We start from the raw sequence: 24,103 nt of genomic DNA on the forward strand, positions 1-24,103 counted from the left end.
ATCAAAGTGCTTCAACCTACAACTTTGAAACTTGATATGTAGCTGCAACTTGATTAGTTCTACATGCCACACTCATTTTTGGGTCACTAGGTCAAGGGTCAAGGTCACTGTGACTTAAAAAAAATAAAATCTGACAAGCTTTCATTTATTCAAAACTGCACCTGCAGCTGAGCGTGGCACCCGTTATGCAGTGCTCTTGTTTTTAATTATGTTGCTTTATTTGTAACCATGTTAAATTCATTACACATAAACAACATAACATACAACTTGGTCTAAAACGTTGTGTTAAACCAGATGCTGAGAACCTGTGCCACAAGCTGACAGAGAAGATATCATCCAACACAGAGAAGAAACTGCTTCTGTCTCATGCTCCAATCCTGCTTGTCTGTCTCGAGGTACTGCCGTCTTAGAGTCAACCATAGACATTGCTGTGTATTTACAAGAAAATTACAGCATTAACATTTTTGACTAGGAATGTATTGAAATGTATTGTCCTACTTTGATTTCAATTATCATTTGTGCAAAAATATAACTGTGCATGATGATATTAGTTTTTATCTAAAAATAGTCCAACTGTTAGTTAAAACTAATTTTATGTTCACAAGCAATACATATTTGCATAATTGTTTGTATATTACATTCAGAGCTCCAGATAAGGATTTAATCTAAAGGGTATTTCACCCCCTGATATTATTGTCAATGTGTATTTTACTTCTTTGTTTCAGCCATAAAGGGTTAGGAATATTTAGAGGTATTTTCCATTTCCATAGAAAACGGAAAAAGTAAAATGCGTGTTTAATCTAGAAATAGTATTATTATTTGTTATTTATATTATTAAAACAGAACATATTTAAAATGACGATATGAACAGACTTTCTTTAAAATATTCCCACAAGTTGCTTAAAATGTCACTTCTTGATCCACAAACATGATGGGCCGCCATTTTTATTACAAGCTTATTTTGATTGACTTACTTTTGATTCAAATGTTCACTTACACTAAAAACTTAACTGGATTATTGGTTAACCGGTTACGCACTTTAATCGATTTAAAATACATACCAAGATTTGTTAAGCGTTTTGTTATGTACTAGGCCGATTTTTAATGCGTTTTAGCTCGTCTATTTTTTTTTTTTAAATATGAGCTATTGTCATCACCTTGGCATCGGCGTCAGCGTCCGGTTAAGTTTTGTGTTTAGGTCCACTTTTCTCATAAAGTATCAAAGCTATTGCATTCAAACTTGGTACACTTACTTACTATCATGAGGGGACTGGGCAGGCAAAGTTAGATAACTCTGGCGTGCATTTTGACAAAATTATGTGCCCTTTTTATACTTAGAAAATTGAAAAATTGGTTAAGTTTTGTGTTTAGGTCCATTTTATTCCATAAGTATCAAAGCTACCATAAGGAGACAGTACAGGACAAGTTGCATAACTCTGGTTGTCATTTTGACAGAATTATGGCTCGTTTTTGACTGAGTAACTTTGAATATATGTCTAAATTTTGTGTTAAGATCCACTTTACGTCTAAAGTATCAAACTTCAAATACTTTCATGCTATCATGAGGGTACTGTACCTGGCAAGTTGAATTTTACCTTGACCTTTCAATGACCTTGACTCTCGAGGTCAAATTATTAAATTTTGCTAAAATTGCCACAACTTCTTTATTTACGATCAGATTTGATTGATACTTTGACAAAACATCTCTTACCTGACATACCACAATAGACTCTACCCAAACCATCCCCCACGCCCCCCCCCCCCCCCCCCCCGAATCCCCCCCCCCCAATTATTATTTTTTTTTTTTAAAGATCATCTAATAAATGACCACACCCTCACACTATAACCCCCCCGACCCCCCCCCCCCAATTGTTTTTTTTAAACATGGTTAAAAAACACAAATATTTATTTGTATTACTTTATTTTTGAAATACCGTCCAACCATCCCACCCAAGAATCCCCCCCCCCCCCCCAAAAAAAAATTATTATTTTTTGCATTTTTTTCTTATTTTTGGAAGATAATGTAATAAATGACCACACCCCCACACTATACATCCCTCTCCACCCCACCCCTCCCTCCTTTGTGATTGAAGTATTGAGATAGGTCCCTTCACCTTTAAAAAGAAAAATAGATGAGCAAGCTGCAACCGCAGGGCGGTGCTCTTGTTATATTTTTTTATGCGTAAATACGCAGATACGCCTCTTATCTGGAGCTCTGATTACATTATATTTACATTTGAAAATTTACCTGCTATATCAGTTGTTTAAATGCTGGACTACATATCTGAGTATTTTGGTTCAAATGTAGGTTAGGAATGTTGCTTTTTGTCATCAAATAATTGTTAATGCCATTTTGCACTTACATCTGAATCAATTAGAATATGCATTTTTGTCATCAGCTTAACAAGAGAAAGTGTGTTTACTTTAACTAACTAACATGATATAACGAAAATGTTTTGAAAACATGATCAATCCAAACAAACAAACAAACATTCATATTACTGAAATACTGTTAAAGGTGGCTAAACAATCCAAACATACAATTACAACTCATGACACATTGAATATCCCATGCAGTCTCTGGGCAAGCTGGCTGTAAAGTTCCCGCAGCTTGCGTCTTCCATGGTCTCCTCCCTGAGAGATTTCCTTGTCACGCCATCCCCGATCCTGAGCAAGCTAAACAAGTACGCCAACCCAGCCACACGCAACAACATCACGATCACGGTGTCAGACGAGACCCGCGCCAGTCAAAGGAGGCCTGAACCCTCAGACAGGCTCACAAAAGTCCTACAGAACGTGCTGGACTGTGCCATCATGAATATCTGCAGGTGAGATATGCATCGTTATCCCAAGAAGGAAACACTTGATGAATTCATGTTTCATTCTCATGGAAGAATAAGATAATATTCATGGAAACAGTTATCATGTTACCGCTTCCGTAATGTATAAACATGTATTACTAAAATGTTATCATCACAATTATATTGACCTTTTTGAGCTGTCTTGAACACAATGTGCTCAGTATGAGGGCCTGTTGTCCGTCATGAATCACAAACATTTACCTTTTGTACACTTTAGAGGCCACACTTGTTACTCAGTAGTCTTCATGAGATCATTTGTCTCAAAATAAAATCTCAGCTTATTTTGAATGTGAAAATAAGCAATTTGGTAAGAACATTTGTTCTTACGAAATCATGGCTAAGTTTGAAATTGGGTCATGTTGGATCAAAACTAGGTTACATACTCAAATTAAAGTAAAAGCGTTTGAACAATCTAGAGGCCACATTCAAATTCAAATTTCATCAGAATCAGATTGACTATTTGTCCCTATGATATCTTGGTGGAGTCCCAAACTGGGGTAAGAAAATTTTTGTCAAATTTAAGGCAAAGCTTGTCAGCACTCTAGAGGCTACATTACTTGCCCTATCTTAATGAAACTTTATCAGAACATTTCTCCCAATTATACCTCAACCTTCTTTTCAAGTGACTCGTTAGAGGTCAAAACTATGTACTTGGTAAAGTTTAGGAAAAAGCTTGTGAACTCTCTAGAGACCACATTCATTGCCCAATCTTCATGAAATGTGTTCACAACATTTTTCCCAATAATATCTTGGCAAAGGTAATCTAGAATGACACTTAACTTCCATTCATTAAGCGTCCTTTTCACAAAGTGCGGCCCTTTAGTATTTGTGTCTTAATTGGCAAAACTATGTTTTAGGGCGTTGAAGGCGGGTCAGACAGTGGACCCGTCCTGTGTTCAGGCCTTCCTAGCCTCAGTGTCCAACAGGCTGTACAGGGCAGAAATGAGTGACAGGTACATACAAGTTATAGCATGCTGTTGGTTCTTTACTTTTACTTGCTAGTATCTCACAACAAAAATTGTGTAGACTATCAGTGAAAGTTAGGCAAACCTTAAAACAATACAATGTACTGTTTAGTTTGAGCTTCACTTTTACCTATAAATATAACCATAAAACTTTGATGGAACAGTTAAATCTCAACTACTGTCGGTAAATCGTCACCAAATGTTGTCAGTTGCAATTATGCAGCACATGCACAGTATGACCTACATTCATGAAATATAAGTCAAGATCTTTGAGTAGTTGCCTCAGAAACAGGCAACATTTACTCACAGTTTTCATTCAGATATTTTCAATTTATGTTTCAACATAATTGTTTATTGTAGATAATTTTCAATTGATCTCTTATATATGCAGTTGCCACAATTAGCATTTCAGTAATAGTTTTAGTGATTAAAACGTTTTATTCATGAGTTTTACTTACATTCAGCATAATAAAAAGTTGTATGGCTTGGTAATTTTGTTGTGCTTGAAATTCATGACCTGAAGACTTAAATGCTTTAGACTTATTACATGTAATTTGTAAATGATACATTTTCAAATACTGCTAATCAGATCAACAAACCTATACACATGTGTTATTCTAAACTTATTGTGCATACATAGTCATACAAATGTAAATAGTTAACTGTTGATGTGCCTCGTGGTTTAATTAATTTCTTGTTGCAGCTTTAGATAACCTTCAAAAGTCTATAAGCCCACTATTCATAATATATGTATGCCCCCATCTGAAGTGGTTAACAGGCCATAGTTCAATGTCTCAGAGCTCAATGATAGTTTTTGTTAGAGAAAAATGTTTGGTATATTTTATTTTCTATTAATATTAATGCATGAAGATTTGCTAACTTGTTATGTTTAAAGTCTTTATTTCTTTTGCTATGCCTACTGGATCATGGTTTCAGATTATCCATGCCTTGGTTGCTTTCAATATTGGGCAGAAAAAAAGCATTTTTGCTTCTTCTTTATACATATGTATGGGTGCAATATTGTTCAAGTAAAAAAGTAAAGTATTGTTTGTCAATTTAAGGGTATATAATTTGTGCAACACAATAAACTTTTATTTTGTAGCTTTCCTTAACAATTCATTTATTCTAAGGTTTGTAAAGGGTAAAGATAAAAGTATGATAGTATGATGGTTTTGTTACATGCTCATTCATTCAAGTCTTAATCAAGCTTAGCCTATGCAGTTTTTAGGATATTAAAATATATCTTCAAGCCAAGACAAAATATTTTACTGGATGAAACCATGGATTTTGTGTCAGATTCTCACTAGTATTTTATTATAATTGTTATTTTGATTCTTTCAAACTGTTGTGGGATTTTTGTAACAGTGGATAAAATGTATGCTACAGCAGCAAATGCATCTGACAGATTTCATTCTCCCTATTTATGTAAATGAAGACTTCCTTTCGCTGTATTGTTAATTCACTATAAATAAATCAGATACAAGTTTAACTAAAATACCAATAATTAAAAATATGGTAGAAGTCATTCTTAAAAATAAGTATGCACACCCATTTGTAATTAGAATTGTCTTTTGCAAGCTTGAGCTTACCCTTTGCTTTATACAATATGTGTCTTGTTCTGAGAAAACTGGGCTTAATTCATGTGCATAAAGTGTCATCCCAGATTAGCCTGTGCACAGGCTAATAAGGGACGACACTTTCCGCTTTTATGGTATTTTTAGTTTCAAGGAAGTCCCTCCCTACTGAAAATCAAGTTTAGGCGGAAAGAGTCATCCCTGATTAGCCTATGCGGACTGCACAGGCTAATCTGGGACGATACTTTACGCACATGCTTTATGACCAGCTTTCACAAAACAAGACACATATGTTATTAGCAAGGCTGTTTTCGGAGAAAACCCGAGTTATTGTCATAGCCAGTTGTCGTGTCATGTCTTCTGCCGGCATCGTGCTAAAACCTTTACATTGGCTCTAAAATCAAAGTGCTTCCACCTACAACTTTGAAACTTCACATGTAGATGCACTTTGATGAGTTTTACACGCCACACCCATTTTTGGGTCACTAGGTCAAAGGTCACTGTGACCTCTATAAAAAAAAATCTGACAAGCTTTCGCAGCCGAGCGAGGCACCCGTTATGCGGTGCTCTTGTATAAAGTTTGCTACATGTATGTAACAGCCCACTTCAATTCAGTTTTGAAGTCAACGCTTGAAGTTATTCAAATCAAATAAGAGCTATCATTGCAACTGTATGTATTAAACCTTGAAGGGGCCTTTGTATTGTGAAAAAAAGTAATGTAATTACACATATTACTCTGAAATGATAATAGCAAAATGTATTAGAAATTCCATGCATTCAAAGTTTATTATTATAAGTTGTATGCATGGGTCAAGATAGGTTAATATCTAGATTGAATGTGATTTACTTTCTACTCTTTTTGTGTTGCCCATGCATGTCTCTGTTGTAGCTTGTACAATTGCCAGTTGATGAACAATGTGTCTAGAAGAAAGTCTGAAACTGTAAAGTCTCTCAATTCTAAACTTCAGTCTACACTTGTTATTGGGAGGTAGGGACTGGGACATGTGATAAGATGGGCTTTTGTTTGGAGAAATATACTGTAAAGTTCACATAATAATCTTGGCCCAATATAATAACTGGCAATAAAGGTGATGCAAGTAATGCATGTTCTGTTTGTAGATGCATACTTATGATTTCACATTAACTAGGAGCACAGATACAAAGAATGCAGAGGAACGCTGGAGCCAGATACGTGTCGTCATGAAGTTTTTACGACCAAATACTCAAAATATGAAGCGAGCGGATGTGGAAAGGCAAAGGCTTTATTTGATGTGTATATGGAACAGAGCTTGTAACCTGGAGTGATATAATACAAGAATAGTCTGGGGATATTGTGTTATTAATTTCATTTTTAATTGGCTCCATTTGAAAACCTCATAAAAATACTAAAATGAAAACCCAAGTTATTGTTTTGAACTAATACAATATCCCAGACTATGTATCTTTGCTTTTCTGCTCTACTTTAATATAATAGATGGCTAGAGATTTCTTCATTATCTCACATGATCATTGGTTAATGATTAGCTTTTCTAAGAATTGGCAAGGTTTTTTACTCGTGTTGGTGTTGGTATTGAACACAATGTGCGCAGTATTTATGCAGTTACCATAAAAATCTCTCTAGTTCACACATCTTTGTGACCTTTTTTAACAAAAAATAAAGACCAAATTAAATATGTTTTAGAATTAATGTAAAGTACTGAAACAAATACGGATGAAAACAAATAACAAGTTGATAGATCCCTTACATGCAACACGTAACAACTCACTTGATCCTGTACCCGGTGTATGTCTGAAAATAACAACTAAGTTGTAGAACATTTAGGCCATTTTTTTACAAGTGTTTTTGTATGAATTTAATTGTTTTCAACAATCTGGTCGCCTTTTGTTGAGCATTCATGATCTGGTGTTTAATAGACCCTTTATGGAGCACAAGCACTAACTGGTGTTCTGCTTATGATCAGGTATTGGCTTTGCAGTTTCTAACTAACAACATGGTGTCATTATCCACAGATTGCATAAAAATATCTGTTATTTGTACAAAATTTATGATACTTCAATTATGTTTTGCTGGAAGTATTGGGCAGTCATTTATGGAGTAATTAAAAGGAAAAAAAAACAACACAACAACACTTAATTGCTACTTTCGTTACAAAGATAAGTATTGTAAAAATCATAAATAATTACTCATTTGTTGAAAAAAAGTTCATCAGAAAGTATGGCCAGTTAAATAAGCACTATTTATGTCTTATTTTATCTTCGAAATATTGTATACATTTATAAAGAACATTTTAAGTATTGTATAGGGAAATAAAACCACCATTATTATTTGCATTACTTGTGTATGAATAGCATACATACTCTTCAACATCATTCAACCAAGGTACAGAAAAGCCGGATTAAAAAATGATACTTGATATGCACATTATGTAGCCTTTACGAAGAATTGCAGATGTGCGGTAAAGGTCTCAGTTTATGAACTGCTATTTACAATAGCAATATATTTTCTGGTCAATAGTTTGGGGGCGTATATTTGAGTTGTCAGTTGTTTCACTTATAATGTTATAAATGTCTCGAGTTAACTAATCACCATTTTTCGTCCAAATAAATTAACTTTCAATATGTCATAACTATAAAATGTAGATGTGTAAGACATTTTTTTATTTTCGGTGATCAACACTTTCTTGAGTTTTTTGCATTTCAACATTGCTGACATTTAGGTTCACTTGTAAACAAGCTATATTTGCAAAATAGGGTGAGCATAAAACATTGTATTCATTTATATTTTAGTAATTTACCGCAAAAGTGCTTTTTTCATTGATTTACACTAATAAGAGTCTGAGTTGGAAAACATGTTAGAAACCCTGACAACCATGCAAAATTAGCCAAATGTGTTGTTATTTTACAGCTCTAGTTATCTGTGGACTAATTACTCATTGTTCAGCACTTTGAAAAATATTTTGGACTACAATTCAAAGCTTATACATAAAACACAACTGGAACAATTCATGGACTATAAGACAAACTATTACTAAGTCACACACTTTAATTATTCATCAATAAAGTGTTTTTCACTTAGGCCACAATTCCTTGATCTGATGTTTGTCGGATTTGCCACTCCTAAGAAACCTTTAATAAACAGCTATTTTTAGATTCATTTTTGAGTCATCATTATTTTAGGATGTTTATTTTTAGCTCACATGAGCACAACATGTTCTTGGGGAAGATATGTAATCACCTTTTTATGTCCCCCACCACTATAGTGGGGGACATATTGTTTTTGCCCTGTCTGTTGGTTGGTTGGTCTGTTGGTTTGCGCCAACTTTAACATTTTCAATAACTTTTGCAATATTGAAGATAGCAATTTGATATTTGGCATGCATGTGTATCTCATGGAGCTGCACATTTTGAGTGGTGAAAGGTCAAGGTCATCCTTCAAGGTCAAAGGTAAAAAAAACTAAATCAAAGCGGCGCACAAGGGGACATAGTGTTTCTGACAAACACATTTCTTTTTGTCCATTGTCTTTTGTGTGACTCCCGTCATCAACATTTACTGTCTGTGCAGTCAAGATGCCTAATATATACCTAATCTTCATGAAACTTGGTCAGGCCATTGTTTCTTATAATATCTTTGTTGAGTTCGAACTTTACGATTCATTGAAAGTGATGGCAGTCACGGGGCATTGAATTTTTCATTATGTGGCTGAACTAAAACATTATGATTTGTCTGGAAGTCACATTATTAGCTCAATCATGATGAATCTTGCTCTGACCATTTGATAAATAATTGCAGCATTTAGCTGTTTGAGTGTATCTTTAGCAATTATCCCCCTTTTATTAAGCGTCTTCGAATCAGTTACAATATTACGGCTAATATATTTCACTGAGCAGTTTTTAACTTAAACATTTCAGCAGAATAGTTTCAATAAGTACAAATGTATATAAAGTCAATAGGCATTGATTGACTTTCTGACATGAAGTGCAACAAAATGACAAAGTGACAATAGGACTGATCCTTGAAAACGAATAAGATTTTATTCAATGGACTGAAGAAACTGGCTGTGCATGGTGGGCGTAGATTGTTGACAATAGGCCTCAAGGAATGAAAGCTTACAGAATTGCACAACTTGTGCACAACCACACTCTGCAGTTGTTTTGTCACATATGAGTAACAGAAGAAACAAAATATTTGCAGAAGTCATGGTGTGTTTTTTACAATCACTAACAATATTGAGAGACAAACACTTGGTCTGGTAAATGTATTAAGAGGTCATTATAAGAATTATATAAAGCTTTACATATGTTTGGCAGAAATACTCAATTAATATGAATACTATTTTTTATCATGTGCTATTTTTATTATGTTAATTTTGTTCACTCACTTCATTGTTTGGATGCTTGCAAATTTCGTAGAACAGTAGATCAGTTTAGTGCAGCTTTGACTTCTCCTTAAACAAAGAAATGTGCTGAATGGATGTGGGTAATGCAACATTCCTCTTGTATGGAATTTCATAGGGTTGTCTCTGTGTAAGTACAGCACTGGCTTATCATGGAGGATGCATTAAACACATGCATTAAATCCTTTGCATGCTGGGAAATTTGTCGTCTGCTAAAATGTCGTCTGCAGAATTTCTAAAATTAGCATTTATTCGGGTTTTTTCCCCCAAAAATACTATCAGAATAGCAAACAGTTTGGATCCTGATGAGACGCCACGTTCTGTGGTGTCTCATCTGGATCCAAACTGTTTGCACAGGCCTTCAAAATTTGGTTCCCGCGCTGAAAGGGTTAAGCCTGGTTTTCCCAGATAGCACTCATTTGTATTTACCCATACTCCACATTCCTATAGCACTCATTTGTATTTACCCATACTCCACATTCCTATCATTTCCCAGATAGGACTCATTTGTATTTACCCATACTCCACATTCCTATCAAATTTCCTGGATGCTCTTTTGTTTTACACGAACCTTAGTGATATGTAAGCATCACATAAATTATGAAAAGCTCAACCCTTATTGATAGCTGCATCCCTTATACAGGCATTCCCCGGGTTGGTAGCACCAGACTCTCAACCAGCATGTTGGTTATTCAGTTGCTATTACCTCTCAGCATTAATGGTTGATTTTTGATGAGAGTCAAACCCTTCCTACTATCAATGTGTGTTTACTTGGTTTATTAGGCAGGCAGATGATAGGTAATAATTTTCTGCAGTCATAGTGCAATTAGTCTTGTTTATCAGACTTGTTACGGAAAGAATTATGCACCATTAATATATAAGTCTTATTACTTATGGTCAATCTGAGAATTCACATCATTTCAAAATATAGTTAAAGCAAATAATAAAGTTTTGTCTTTGTTATAAAATTACCACATTGACCATCAAATGTCTTCAAGCAGTTAAGTGCAGACTCCTTTTAATTGGTGCTTATTTTATGAAAATGTCCTCGAATGTTTGAGCTAGTTCAAAACTAATTGCATCTGTGTTGCAGAATTTCAATGTTCGCTTAAGTAATTTTACCAGCAGTTTTTCACATTATTTTAAAGGATGTCACATATAACAAATTATACCATTTATTTTATTCAGCTAACCTGAGCATAATGTGCTCATGGTGAGCTTTTGTGATTACCTTTTGTCTGCTGTGTGTCGTGCTTTGTTTAGCATCTAATTTAACCCTTTAGGCCAACTTTTATTTTCAATCTTCATGAAAATTTGTCAGAAAATTTGTCTCAATGATACCTTGGACGAGTTCAAAAATGGTTCCAGTTGGTTGGCAAACATGGCCACTAGAGGGTGTAGCGTTTTCCCTATATAGTTATAGTAAAACCTTGTTAACTCTCCAGAGGCCATGCACATGCATTGTCTGATCTTTATGAAACTTTGTAAGAGGATATGCCCCAATGATATCTTGGACACATTAAAAAAATGTTACAGTTTGGTTGAAAAACATTGCTGCCAAGGGGGAGCGCATTTTTCCATATATGGCTATAATAAAACCTTGTTAATTCTCCAGAGGTCATATTTATTGTCCTATCTTTTTGAAACTTGGTCAGAAGATTTGTCCCAATGATACCTTGGTCAATGTCAAAAATGGTTCCTGTCTGTTGAAGAACATAGCCTTTTTAACACTCTACATTTATTGTCCAATATTCATAAAACTTTTACCAGATTTTTTTCTAATGCCATCTTGGATGGGTTCCAAAATGGTTCTGGTCTGTTGAAAACATGGCCACCAGGGGGTGGGGCATTTTTCCTAACCTTGTTAACACTCTAAAAGTAGCATTTATAGTGCAATCTTAATAAAACTTGGTCAAAACATTTCTTGTTACTATATCTTGGAATAGAAAAGGATTCTGGTCTGTTGAAAAACATGGCTGCAAGGGGGCATGACATTTTTCCTTATATTGCTTTAGTAAAACCTTGTTAATTCTCTAGAAGTCACATTTGTGGTCCAATTTTAATGAAACTTAGTTAGAACATTTCTTTGAATGATAGCTAGGCTGAGTTAAGAAATGGTAATGATTTGTAAAAAAAGATGGCTGCAAGGGGGCTGGGCATTTTTTCCTATATGGCTTTAGTAAAAAAATCTTGTTTAAAATGTATAAGTTATAAAAAGTTATATCTATAAGTTATATTAAACTTGGTCAGGAAATTTGTTGTAGTGATATTGTGGCTGAGTATGCAAATGGTTCCTGCAATCCCGTCTGTTGAAGAACATTTCCATCTGTGGGCTGGTCATTTTTCATAACCATGTTAACTCTTTAGTTGATATTGTGGCCAAGTTTGAAAACGGTTTCAGAAACAACTCAAAAGTTGCTGAAAGCAGTTCAGTTCCCTGAAGTCTCAGGTGAGCTACCTTGGGCCTCTGGCCCTTTTGTTGTTCACATATACCTAGAGTTTTTATAATCTGTTAATAACTTATTTATTAACTTTTCAAAAAAAATGAGAGTATTATGGGAACACCTTTCATGGGTCGGTGGTGCGCAGGCAGTGTCAAGGAGAACCAAAGTACTCTTAATACCACAAATAGTTTAAATCAGATCATCATGAAACCTGGCAATAATGTTTATTGGAGTACTATTTTTGCCAAGTTCAATAACCATCAAGATTGGTACATTGTATGTAAACTATGGCCCTTTCTAATAAAGAAATTACCAAAATTTACATGTCTGTTTACTTACCCTGATAGTTTACATCAGGTCATCGTGAAACCTTGTAATATTGTTAAAATCTCTTTCAAGTTTGATAACTAGCCAAATTACAGGAATCTCTTTTGATTGATGGCCCTTGAATTATATAAAGTTTGCCAAATAAAAACTGTCTGCGTTTTCTAATAAGTGGTTTTCGTTCAAAACATTTAGTTTGCATAAACCTTTATTGATGAATCTTTAGTTATAATAACTGAAGTATGAATTGCGATATTATGTTTTTGTGTGTATGTAGCCTACACACATATTTAGCATTGGAATATTTTTGGAGATATTCCGGTCACTGTTAACATTGATCAAAAAAAGTTTGTACTTGTTAACTTGAGTGTTATAGGGGCATTGTGCAGACATAGCACAATTATATTTATTGGCCTGTCAATCCAATGTCAAGGTCATTGTTACTTAAAATAAAAAACTATTCATGCTCCAAAGCTTCGGAAGACCCAAATTGAGATTTGCCTAATTTTTTTATTGAATTAAAACATTATGTTATAAGTTATTGGCCAGGTTTGATGCCATATTTATTGTTTTCTCCATTATTTTCTTTGCCATCATTGCTTCAACAATTGTATACATTCTTCACAGATCAATGTTTTCCAGACTTTAGAGGGCGTATTTTGTGACAAGTTGCCACTCTTTTTATGCCCCCCTTCGAAGAAGAGGGGGTATATTGCTTTGCTCATGTTGGTCTGTCGGTCGGTCGGTCGGTCGGTCTGTCCGTCCACCAGGTGGTTGTCATACGATAACTCAAGAACGCTTGGGCCTAGGATCATGAAACTTCATAGGTACATTGATCATGACTCGCAGATGACCCCTATTGATTTTGAGGTCACTAGGTCAAAGTTCAAGGTCACGGTGACTCAAAATAGTAAAGTGGTTTTTTGAATGATAATTCAAGAATGCATATGCGGCCAACAGGGCACACTCTGAACAATATTACTGAAGCAACTGGTCTGTAATCCTAAATCTATAATTATCAGTCCAATGAAACATCATCCTTTTAGTAAAATACAGTGGATCAGTAAAAATATTATCAGAATATGAGATTTTTTGTATATTTAGTATATTAAATATTGTATTAATGTTTAATTTTGTTGATTATTATAAATATAAGCAGGACAGGGGAGGTAATACACTACAGGGGAAACAAATGCAATAAGTTTAAATTTATTGTTACAGATTTGCCTCCCTTGTAATATATTTAATTTTACCAAATGTAAGGCTAACTGCATTTTTGTAATGCATACTACTACTACTACTTCGACTACTAATACTACTACTACTACTACTACTACTACGACTACTACTACTACTACTACTACTGCTACTACTGCTGGCTGCTGCTGCTGCTACTACGACTACTACTACTACTTCTACTACTACTACTACTACTACTACTACTACTACTACTGACTACTACTACTACTACTACTACTACTACTACTACTACTACTACTACTACTACTACTACTACACTACTTCTACTGCTACTACTACTACTACTACTATACGATCTACTACTACTACTACTACTACACTACTACGACTACTACGACTACTACTACTACGACTACTACTACTACGACATACATACTCTACTACTACTACTACGACTACTACTACTACCACTACGACTACTACTACTACTACTACTACTACTACTACGACTACTCTACTACTACTACTACTACTACTACTACTACTCTACTACTACTACTACTACACTACTACTACTATTTCTTCTGCTACCACCACCACCACCACCTACTACTACTACTTCTCTATTACTACTACTACTACTACTACTACTACTACTACTACTACTACTACTACTACTACAACTACTACTACTACTTCTACTACTACTCTACTACTACTACTACTACTATTACTACTACTACTACTACTACTACTACTACTACTACTACTACTATTTCTTCTGCTACCACCACCACCACCAACATCACCACCACCACCACCACCACCATTCACAGTGACAAAAAACGTATTCACACAATGGCTGCTACTACAACTTATAGCCCATATAGGGGGGCATGCATGTTTTACAAACAGCCCTTGTTATTATTTTAAATCATGATTTGCATGCTGTTCACATTCAGATTGCAGTAGAAGATTACTGCTGAAAATTTCAGCCTGATGAACCCATTCTTTGTTAGCATTTTCCTCTCATGTGCTAGGCATGTTTGCTTTTACTAACACAAAATGCTGTGTAATTCTTTGATTGACCACACCTATCTAAATTCTGAGTGCTTTAATCTGAAATTTGCTATTCGGGATGTAAAAGGTTAAACAGAAATTACACTCTGCATTGGATTAGCAAACTTAAAAAGTAAATATTTGGGTCTGGAATCAGGATGTGGTCACTATTAGAGCAATACATTTGATATTCAGAGAATTGATGAGTAAAGGGAAATAAAGTGCCATTGGTTTATTATGGGAAATGGTTATGAAAGTTTAACGCTAAAAAGTTATCATGAAAATGATGATCAAAAGTTAATCTGATGGGATTCGGTTAAAGCGAGATTATACGATTTTTATATGTGTTGAATTGTAATATATTGATCCAAATACGTTATAATAACACACAATATGCAAGAAAAATGATACATTAAAGACGAATTTCATAAAATGCAGCAAATACAAATTAGCGGCCTGAGCCGATTGTGACGACAATAATTTGTACATATTTTCCTACACTAACCTATGCATTCGTTTTTTTAGTAAGTGTTCGTGTGTCGTATGAATCGATATCACTGCAGGAATTTCAAATGAACCGTTAAACTAAATTTAGATTCACATCGTACATGCATGATATATATGCTGGTGAATTTGGCTGTACAGCCCTTTTCGATTTCAGAATTAAATATCTGGCTTATTTAGCATTTTTCGACACATGTTCTTCTTAACTTTTATTTTAGTTTATATTGAAATATATGTATAATAAGTTTTTTACACATTTTATATTAATTAATAAATATTTGACAAGATGGTATATATCCGCTTTAATGTGAATAATGATCAACAGATAGAGTACATATGTGTGTCCTTCACAGCTGGTGTGTCTGTCGTCCACTCAGTAAATATAGGGAATGACTAAAATGAAATTCTTGCACTTTGAGAAAAATATGTATAACTATGTTATGATAACATGTCATATTGTTTCTAACAATCCTTACTGCTTTTTCCTTTTATGTAAATATCCTGAAATAGCATCTTTATTCATTCAGTTTCATAAAACAGCATCAAATTTTCATAGAATTTCAATTATATCTGTATTAGTTGCTTGATTTCTGTACATTTTAAGATCAGTGCTTTGATATGGTTGCATTGAAATGTTTCATTTATGGGGATATACTTATTCAGAAATAATAATCATTATTCCAGCCTATTCTTTTGTTGCTTATTATCTTAACAATAACAACACATTTTCATTTTCTTATGCATGTCAGTCTTAAATATATATTTTATAACAATGTTATACCAGTTTAAGTATGTTTTATTTCTTGCTTAACATTATTCATTTATATGTTCGCTTTAAGTTTTCTGCATTGTAAAGCAGGTTTTCACTACCTGTAAGAACATGCATATCACCCAACACATATGCAGTGTTGAGTATAAAACTATTGTATCTCAGATAGAAATGTTTGGCAGATACTTCAGTTTTACTGTCAACCATAATAGAACTCTCTGTTTACAACCCACACATTTATATTAGAAAAACAACATAATTTGTCCACAGAGAGTCTGCCTTAATCTCGAACAACACTATCCTGACTCTGGGACATGTGGCGGTGTCGCTACGGGATACGCCCAAGACGGTGGAGTCGGTCCTCCAGATCTTCCTGCAGAGGTTCTGCTCTCCACCCTCGTCACTTGACGTTCTCATAGTGGACCAGCTCGGATGTATGATTATGATGGGATGTGTAGGTGTCTTTGTTAGGTGGCACAGAATTTTACTTTTTGAGCTTGGTTTGTTAAATTGAATTCTTTGTTACAACTGTTTACTGAGATGTTTCATTTAATGGTACTAACATTTTTGTTTCACATATGAAAAAGTTCTTAAATTCCTAATTTAAAAAAAGTTAGAATACTAAAATACAAGTCATTCTAATTTGGTTTTCATATCTCTTAAGAATATAAATTAATGCTTATGCTGTCATGGCAATTTAATAAAATCTTGTTTGATTGTTGTGATCTATTTGATTGAAACAACAGGTGTGATAACTTATTACAGTCATCATCAATATACCAAGAAGTGATGGCCATGTTTCGAGAAATCACCAACATCAGCAATGCTCCATATAACAACATGGAAAAGGATGAAAAGATTAAGGGCTACAGGTTAATGACCACTCTCATTTAAAATGAAAATAATTGTTTTTAGCTCCACAGCGGGGCTTATGTCATGGTCCTGTGTCCGTAGTGCATGTGTGCGTCCATGCGTGCGTCCGTGCGTTAACTTTTCCTTTAAACATCTTCTCCTAAACTACTGGTCCAATTCTGATGAAATTTCTCAGGAATGTTCCTTGGGTGAACCTCTTTCAAATTTGTTCAAATTATGCCCCTGCGGTCAAATTTGACCCTGCCCCGGGGGTCACAAAATTGAAAATTTGCTTATATAATCTTATCGTCCATAACCATTGGGCCTAGGGCTATCAAATTTGGTATGTAGAGACATCTAATAGTCCTTTACCAATTTTGTTCAAATAATGCCCCTGGGGTCAAGTTTGACCCTGCCCCAAGGGTCACAAAATTGAACATATGCTTATATAAGGCCTTTTTTGTGAAAACTTTAAAAATTCTTGTCCATAACCATATGACATAGGGCCCCTGGGGTCAAATTTGACCCTGCCCACGGGGGTCACAAAATTGAACATATGCTTATATAGGGTCTATTTTGTGAAAACTTTACAAATCTTCCCGTCCATAACCATTGGGCCTAGGGCTACCAAATTTGGTATGTAGTGGCATCTTATAGTCCTCTACCAAGTTTTTTCAAATAATGCCCCTGGGGTCAAGTTTGACCCTGCCCGAAGGGTCACAAAACTGAACATATGCTTATATAAGGCCTTTTTTGTGAAAACTTTAAAAATTCTTGTCCATAACCGTATGACATAGGGCTACCAAATTTGGTATGTAGTGACATGTTATAGTTCTCTTCTTAGTTTGTTCAAATTATGCCCCTGGGGTCAAATTTGAAACTGCCCCGGGGTCACAAAATTGAATATATGCTTATAAAGTGCTTATTTTGTGAAAACTTAAAAAATCTACTTGTCCATATCCATTGGGCCTAGGGCTACCAAATTTTGTATCTAGTGACATCTTTTAGTCCTCTACTAAGTTTGTTCAAATTATGCCCCTGGGGTCAAGTTGATCCTGCCCCGAGTGTCACAAAATTGAACATATGCTTATATAAGGCCTATTTTGTGCAAACTTTAAAAATCTTCTTGTCCATAACTGTATGGCATAGGGCTACCAAATTTGGTATGTAGTGACATGTAAAAGTTCTCTTCTTAGTTTGTTCAAATAATGCCCCTGGGGTCAAATTTGAAACTGCCCCTGGGGTCACAAAATTGAAAATATTCTTATTAAGGGCTTATTTTGTGAAAAATTAAAAACTTCTTGTCCATAACCATCGGGCCTAGGGCTACCAAATTTGGAATGTATTGACATCTTATAGTCCTCTACCAAGTTTGTTCAAGTTATGCCCCTGGGGTCAAGTTTGACCCTGCCCGAGCGTCACAAAATTGAACATATGCTTATATAAGGCCTATTGTGGGAAAATTTTAAAAATCTTTTTGTCCATAACCATATGGCATAGGGCTACCATATTTGGTATGTAGTGACATGTAATAGTTCTTTTCTTAGTTTGTTAAAATTATGCCCCTGGGGTCGAATTTGACCCTGCCCCGGGGGGTCACAAAATTGAACATATGCTTATATACATGTAAGGCCTATTTTGTGAAAACTTTAAAAATCTACATGTCCATAACCATCGGGTCTAGGGCTATCAAATTTTGTATGTAGTGACATCTTATAGTCCTCTACCAAATTTGTTCAAATTTTATTCCTGGGGTCAAATTTGACCCTGCCATGAGGGGTCACAAAATTGAACATATGCTTATATAAGGCCTTTTTTGTGAAAACTTCAAAAAATTTCTTGTCCATAACCATCCGTCCTAGGGCTATCAAATTTGGTATGTAGTGACATCTTATAGTCCTCTACCAAATTTTTTCAAATTTTATCCCTGGGGTCAAATTTGACCCTGCCCTGGTGGTCACAAAATTAAAAATATGCTTATATAATGCCTATTTTGTGAAAACTTAAACAAAATTATTGTTCATAACCATTAGGCCTAGGGCTACACAATTTGGTATGTAGTGACTAGTCCTCTACTTAGTTTGTTCAAATTATGCCACAGGGGTCAAATTTGACCCTGCCCTGGGGGCCACAAAATCAATTATATGCTTCTATAGTGCCTATTTTGTGAAAACTTTAAAAATCTTTCTGTTTAACCATAAGGCATACGGCTTCCAAATTTGATATGTAGTGACATCTAATAGTTCTCTACCAAGTTTGTTCAAATTATGCCCCTTGGGTCAAATTTGACCCTGGCCGGGGGGTCACAAAACTGAACATACGCTTATATGGGGCCTATTTTGTGAAAACTTAAAAAAAAAATCCTCTTGTCCATAACCATTGGGCCTAGGGCTACCAAATTTGGTATGTAGTGACATCTAATTAACCTCTACCAAATTTGTTCAAATAATGCCTCTGGGGTTGACCCTGCCCCGGGGGGGTCACAAAATTGAATTAACGCTTATAAAGCTCCTATTTTGTGAAATCTTTAAAAATCTTCTTGTTGAAAACCATTCGGACTATGGTTACCAAATTTGGTATGCAGTAACATCTTATAGTCCTCTGCCAAGTTTGTTCAAATTATGCCCTTTGGGTCAAATTTGACCCTGACCCGCGGGTCACAAAATTGAACATTATATACGCTTATATCTTGCTTATTTTGTGAAAACTTTTAAAATATTCTTGTCCTTAACCCTAGGACCTAGGGCTACCACATTTTTTATGTAGTGAGATATAGTTGTCTTCTACAAAGTTTGCTCAAATTATGCCCCTGGGGTTAAATTTGATCCAGCCCAGGGGGTCACACAAGTGTACATGTGCTTAGATAGGGCCTATATTTAAGTATTTGCACATGCCGAGAATATTTGTTTCAGCCTTTTTTTCAGCAGTGGAGCGATACAGGGCCATCATGGCCCTCTTGTTTGGGGCTTTTTATATCTCAGCCTTTTATGGTGCTTGTTTAAGCATGATCTTTTTTAAGATTTAGGAAATAATTCTTTTTTATACCCCCTTTCGAAGAAAAGGGGGTATTTAGTTTTCCCACTGTCCGTCAGTCTGTCACACTTTTCGTGTCCGCTCTCTAATTCAAATAGTTTTCATCCGATCTTTACCAAACTTGGTCAGAAGTTGTATCTAGAGAATATCTAGGTCAAGTTCAAATATGGGTCATGCCGGGCCAAAAACTAGGTTACAGGGTCACTTAGTGCATTTCAATAACTTCTATCAAAGCGTTTATTGGGGGCATATGTCATCCTATGGAGACAGCTCTTGTTCTCAACCTGTTTATGATTACAATAATTAACAACAAATGAGCCATTAATCTGATGTAAAATACTAACAAATGTCAACAACCTTTACATGTATCTGTATGCTGCTTACAGACAAGTGTCATCTGCTGTAATCAATGCATTTGCCAACATTGCGGCCAACATGAATGGGGAGGAGAACCAACAGGACTTTCTCATACGCATATTAGAGCTGTTTGTCAACCTCGGTCTTGAGGCAAAGCGAGTCAGCGATAAACACTCTGGACATATGAAGGTTAGAGGAGTTTAACCCTTTGCATGCTGGGAAATTTGTCGTCTGCTAAAATGTCGTCTGCTGAATTTCTAAAATTAGCATTTTCTTCCATTTTTTTCAAAGAATATTATCAGAATAGCAAACAGTTTGGATCCTGATGAGACGCAAAGGCCTTCAAAATTCGGTTCCCGCACTGAAAGGGTTAAATATTCATTTTTCATTTGTATCACTTATGTTGCAAGATTTAAGATTTTATTAAAGTCATTGCACTGATTGTTGAAATTTTTTGTTGCTTCTAAATTTAAGTGACAGTTCAATAAAAAAACAACTTTTTCTTATCGTGTTCATGGGATTTAAATGTAAAAAAGTGAGTGGAGACTGAAAGGGCACCAAAACAAATTGCTTTCAAGTTCTTCATTTTGTCAGATGCTTACTTTTTTAAGTCAAACTATGTGAAATGGTGTTTGCATGTGAAATTCTTAACCACTTTACTTTACATGACTCTAAATTGTTATTGACAGGAAATCTGTTTTTTAGTAAATGTGTAGTTCTAGTAGAAGAAACAGTTATAAATCTGTTCCAGGCCTCAAGCATTGCAGGCAACCTTGGTGTGCTGATTCCTGTGATAGCCATGGTATGGAAACAAGTGCATATTGATAAATATACAGGAATCCAGGGGCAAGCTTTAACTGGCTCTTCATAAACAAGAAATACCTTTTTAAAGATATACGGCCTTGATTGTGGTCTGTTTTGATGACAGATAAAAAGTTATATCTATGAGATCAAATATAGAGAATGCCTTTTTCACCTGCAAATCAATTACGGGGTGTTGCGCCAGATTTCGTAGCTTATTTGGCTTTATTAGATATAATTGATCAGATATCTCTATTTACAGAATAGAATAATGCAAGAAAAATGAAAATAAATGAAAGCATACAGGTCAGCCGGCAACACAAAAATCATCTGACATTTGAAATATTTATATGTGTGTTCTGCGAACTGACCTGTTTTAGGGGTTCGTTGGACATATTTATTTGATTTGATTACTAATGGTATCGTGAATCATCCACTCATGCTTAATAAATTGGTGTATATGATGGAATATTTCTAATTTAATTATTCCTTCTTATCATGCAATTGTTGAAAACACCTTAAGAATCGATGATTGATATACCATAAAAATATTGCCGAAAATCTTCGTTTGATATCTTTCTGATAAAAATAAACTAGATAATAAAAAATGAAATGCGAAAACATTTATATAACGATTTATTTTTCTGACCAAAAACTGACCTTGATACCTTGTGGATTGGAATTCAATGCATTAAAGTGAGGTAATGATTACACTGTTGCCACGACGGCTCGTTGAAAGCTCTATACATTTACATGTTTAATGTTCAATTTTGCAAACAATTAAAAATATTTTCGTCAAAGCGTTTATCAGGTTATTGAACAACAATATTTATATGATCTAAAATATACAGGTGCACAGAATGCATTATCATAGTAATTACGGTACTAAATATGAGAACACAGCCTTTTAGTACAAACGCTCCGCTGCTCACAATCTTCTCAATATAAAGGGACACAAACAAACTGTATTGATATCAAGAGTTGGGTGTGAAACTTCCCTTAGACTATCTCTCAAGCCTTATCATAAGAGATACAATTTATTCATGCTGGACACACAGTTAACATTATTGCTAAACGCATTGTAGTATCTGTTTTCATACCCTTTAATTCCTCAAAAAAGGAAGTGGGTTGAATAACATATTAATGTTAATGTCAAAACTGTTTGCAGATTGCACTTTTTCTACTTCGAAAAGTTTCAGGCCTTCCGGCAGGAAATTTAATATTCAAATTGATTGGTCGCTTAAAAAGGTCAGCTAAGGTGAAAAGCTGGGTTAAACAGCTATGCCGAAAAAAAAGACCTGCTTATTAACTATTACTGACATATACATTTATACGTAATTTTTCATTTTTCATAATTTTAAAATAACTTCTTTTAGTTGATAAAAGGCTTTCCATATAACATGTTTATAAGCATTTTGTAAGGAAGTGATTTGTTCATGAAATGTTAAAAGTTTATTTTAATAAATTGAGTTTAAAAAAAAAGACATTTAATTTTAAACAACTTTGAGAACTTAACAAACTCACTGACAGAAATATGTACCTTTGAGGGTATTTATCCTGCCAACTTTACATTTTTCTTATTTTCTTCCACAGTTGATGAGGCGGATGCAATGTATCACGGATGCCAAACAACGGCTGCTGAAGCTGTTCCGTGACTTCTGGCAGTACTGCGTCGTGTTTGCATTTGCAGAGGACACGGGGCCGTGGCCACACGAATGGTTTGAGGGAGTCTGTGAAATAGCCAAGAAGTCCCCACTCCTGATATCTGAGGCCCATCTGAGATCAGAACTTTTGTTCAATGTTGCACTGAAAAATGACACTGTTTCACCTGTAAGTTTTGGGATTTAATAAAACATTACATGTTAATAAATTTTTTTTAGCTATGGTCAACAAACTGTGGAAATTCTTTTAAGCAGCTTATTGCATTTACATTTCTCAGACTAACTAACATATTTAAAATTTCTCATTTGCTTTAAATGTTCAAACTAAAAGCCTATTGGAAAAGTGTGATTAAAATGGATGATTTCCTTCACAGTATGTTGACTGAAAATGACACTTGAACAGTAATTAAATGGTTTCCAGCAATGGGAATCCTGTAGGGGATTGAACAGATTCCCACATCTTGTGTGTGTTCTTTACCAGCGTCATGCTATTCTAGTCCCTTAAACAAAATTAAGAATAATGTATGGGGTTTGTATAGTGTGAATCAATGATGTAAAATTTGCCATTATTAGTGAATTATTACAATACATGTGTTTATTAAGGTATGATGGCGACCTTTTTAATTCAATTTACTGGACAACTGTTTAAATCACACACACCTGCACATTTATGTCAGGTCTTTTTACCTCAGTTGGTTAGTGCATGGTGTTGTTGTGAAATTTCATGGTAATTCTCTACCTACCTCTGATTAAGGTAAGACATTTGTCTGTAACTGGCTTAAGTTTGTGCATATTGTACTTTCGAAACACATGGATCTGCGAAAATTATCGAAGTCAAGTTTGAGTAGGTTTATTGACTGCTTTGATATGACTGAAATAGTGTTAAAATTGCAAAAATGTATATATGCAGACACAATATTTCAGACAGAACTATATGATTTACGAAATAACATCTGTGGCATGTTGGGAAACATCCCCGAGGTGGACCAATACGTTAAAAATCTGACGTTTGTACAGTGCACCTACCTGTTGTCAATCTACAAACTTGAGATGCTCAGGTAGGGTTGAAATACTACAGAATATGTTGTAGTGCAAATGCAAATGCATTATTTCTATTTCTTAACAATTACTTTATGTATTTATACTTGCTGTATTAAAAACTGTTTTTGTCTAGTTGTAGTTGGCTAGATTCCTATTAACATATGCTGTATAAAGTTTTGTTCTCAAGAAACCATCTGTTTTAAGTAGCTTACACAAATTATTTGTGCACGCTAAAATGTGATCTGTATTTATATTTACAGCTGC

General features: G+C 34.8%; 1 protein-coding gene across 17 annotated transcripts in view; it reads left to right on the forward strand.

The window, feature by feature from the left end:
* LOC127853111 (phosphatidylinositol 4-kinase alpha-like) overlaps nucleotides 1-24,103 on the forward strand; it is a 190,812-nt gene that overhangs the window by 95,365 nt on the left and 71,344 nt on the right. For 13 of the 17 annotated variants that reach the window (XM_052387420.1, XM_052387411.1, XM_052387427.1 and 10 more), the window contains 10 exons: nucleotides 295-395; nucleotides 2,578-2,828; nucleotides 3,719-3,814; nucleotides 6,549-6,653; nucleotides 16,365-16,548; nucleotides 16,860-16,966; nucleotides 20,366-20,525; nucleotides 21,088-21,138; nucleotides 22,731-22,967; nucleotides 23,723-23,856. In XM_052387420.1, the coding sequence (XP_052243380.1) occupies nucleotides 295-395; nucleotides 2,578-2,828; nucleotides 3,719-3,814; nucleotides 6,549-6,653; nucleotides 16,365-16,548; nucleotides 16,860-16,966; nucleotides 20,366-20,525; nucleotides 21,088-21,138; nucleotides 22,731-22,967; nucleotides 23,723-23,856 (1,426 nt within the window). Of the gene's footprint in view, nucleotides 1-294; nucleotides 396-2,577; nucleotides 2,829-3,718; nucleotides 3,815-6,548; nucleotides 6,654-10,577; nucleotides 10,593-16,364; nucleotides 16,549-16,859; nucleotides 16,967-20,365; nucleotides 20,526-21,087; nucleotides 21,139-22,730; nucleotides 22,968-23,722; nucleotides 23,857-24,103 lie in introns of all 17 variants that reach the window. The other 4 variants (XM_052387376.1, XM_052387440.1, XM_052387449.1 and 1 more) reach the window with 2 other exon arrangements.

Source organism: Dreissena polymorpha, chromosome 1 (assembly GCF_020536995.1).
Source record: "Dreissena polymorpha isolate Duluth1 chromosome 1, UMN_Dpol_1.0, whole genome shotgun sequence".
Taxonomy (NCBI): domain Eukaryota; kingdom Metazoa; phylum Mollusca; class Bivalvia; order Myida; family Dreissenidae; genus Dreissena; species Dreissena polymorpha.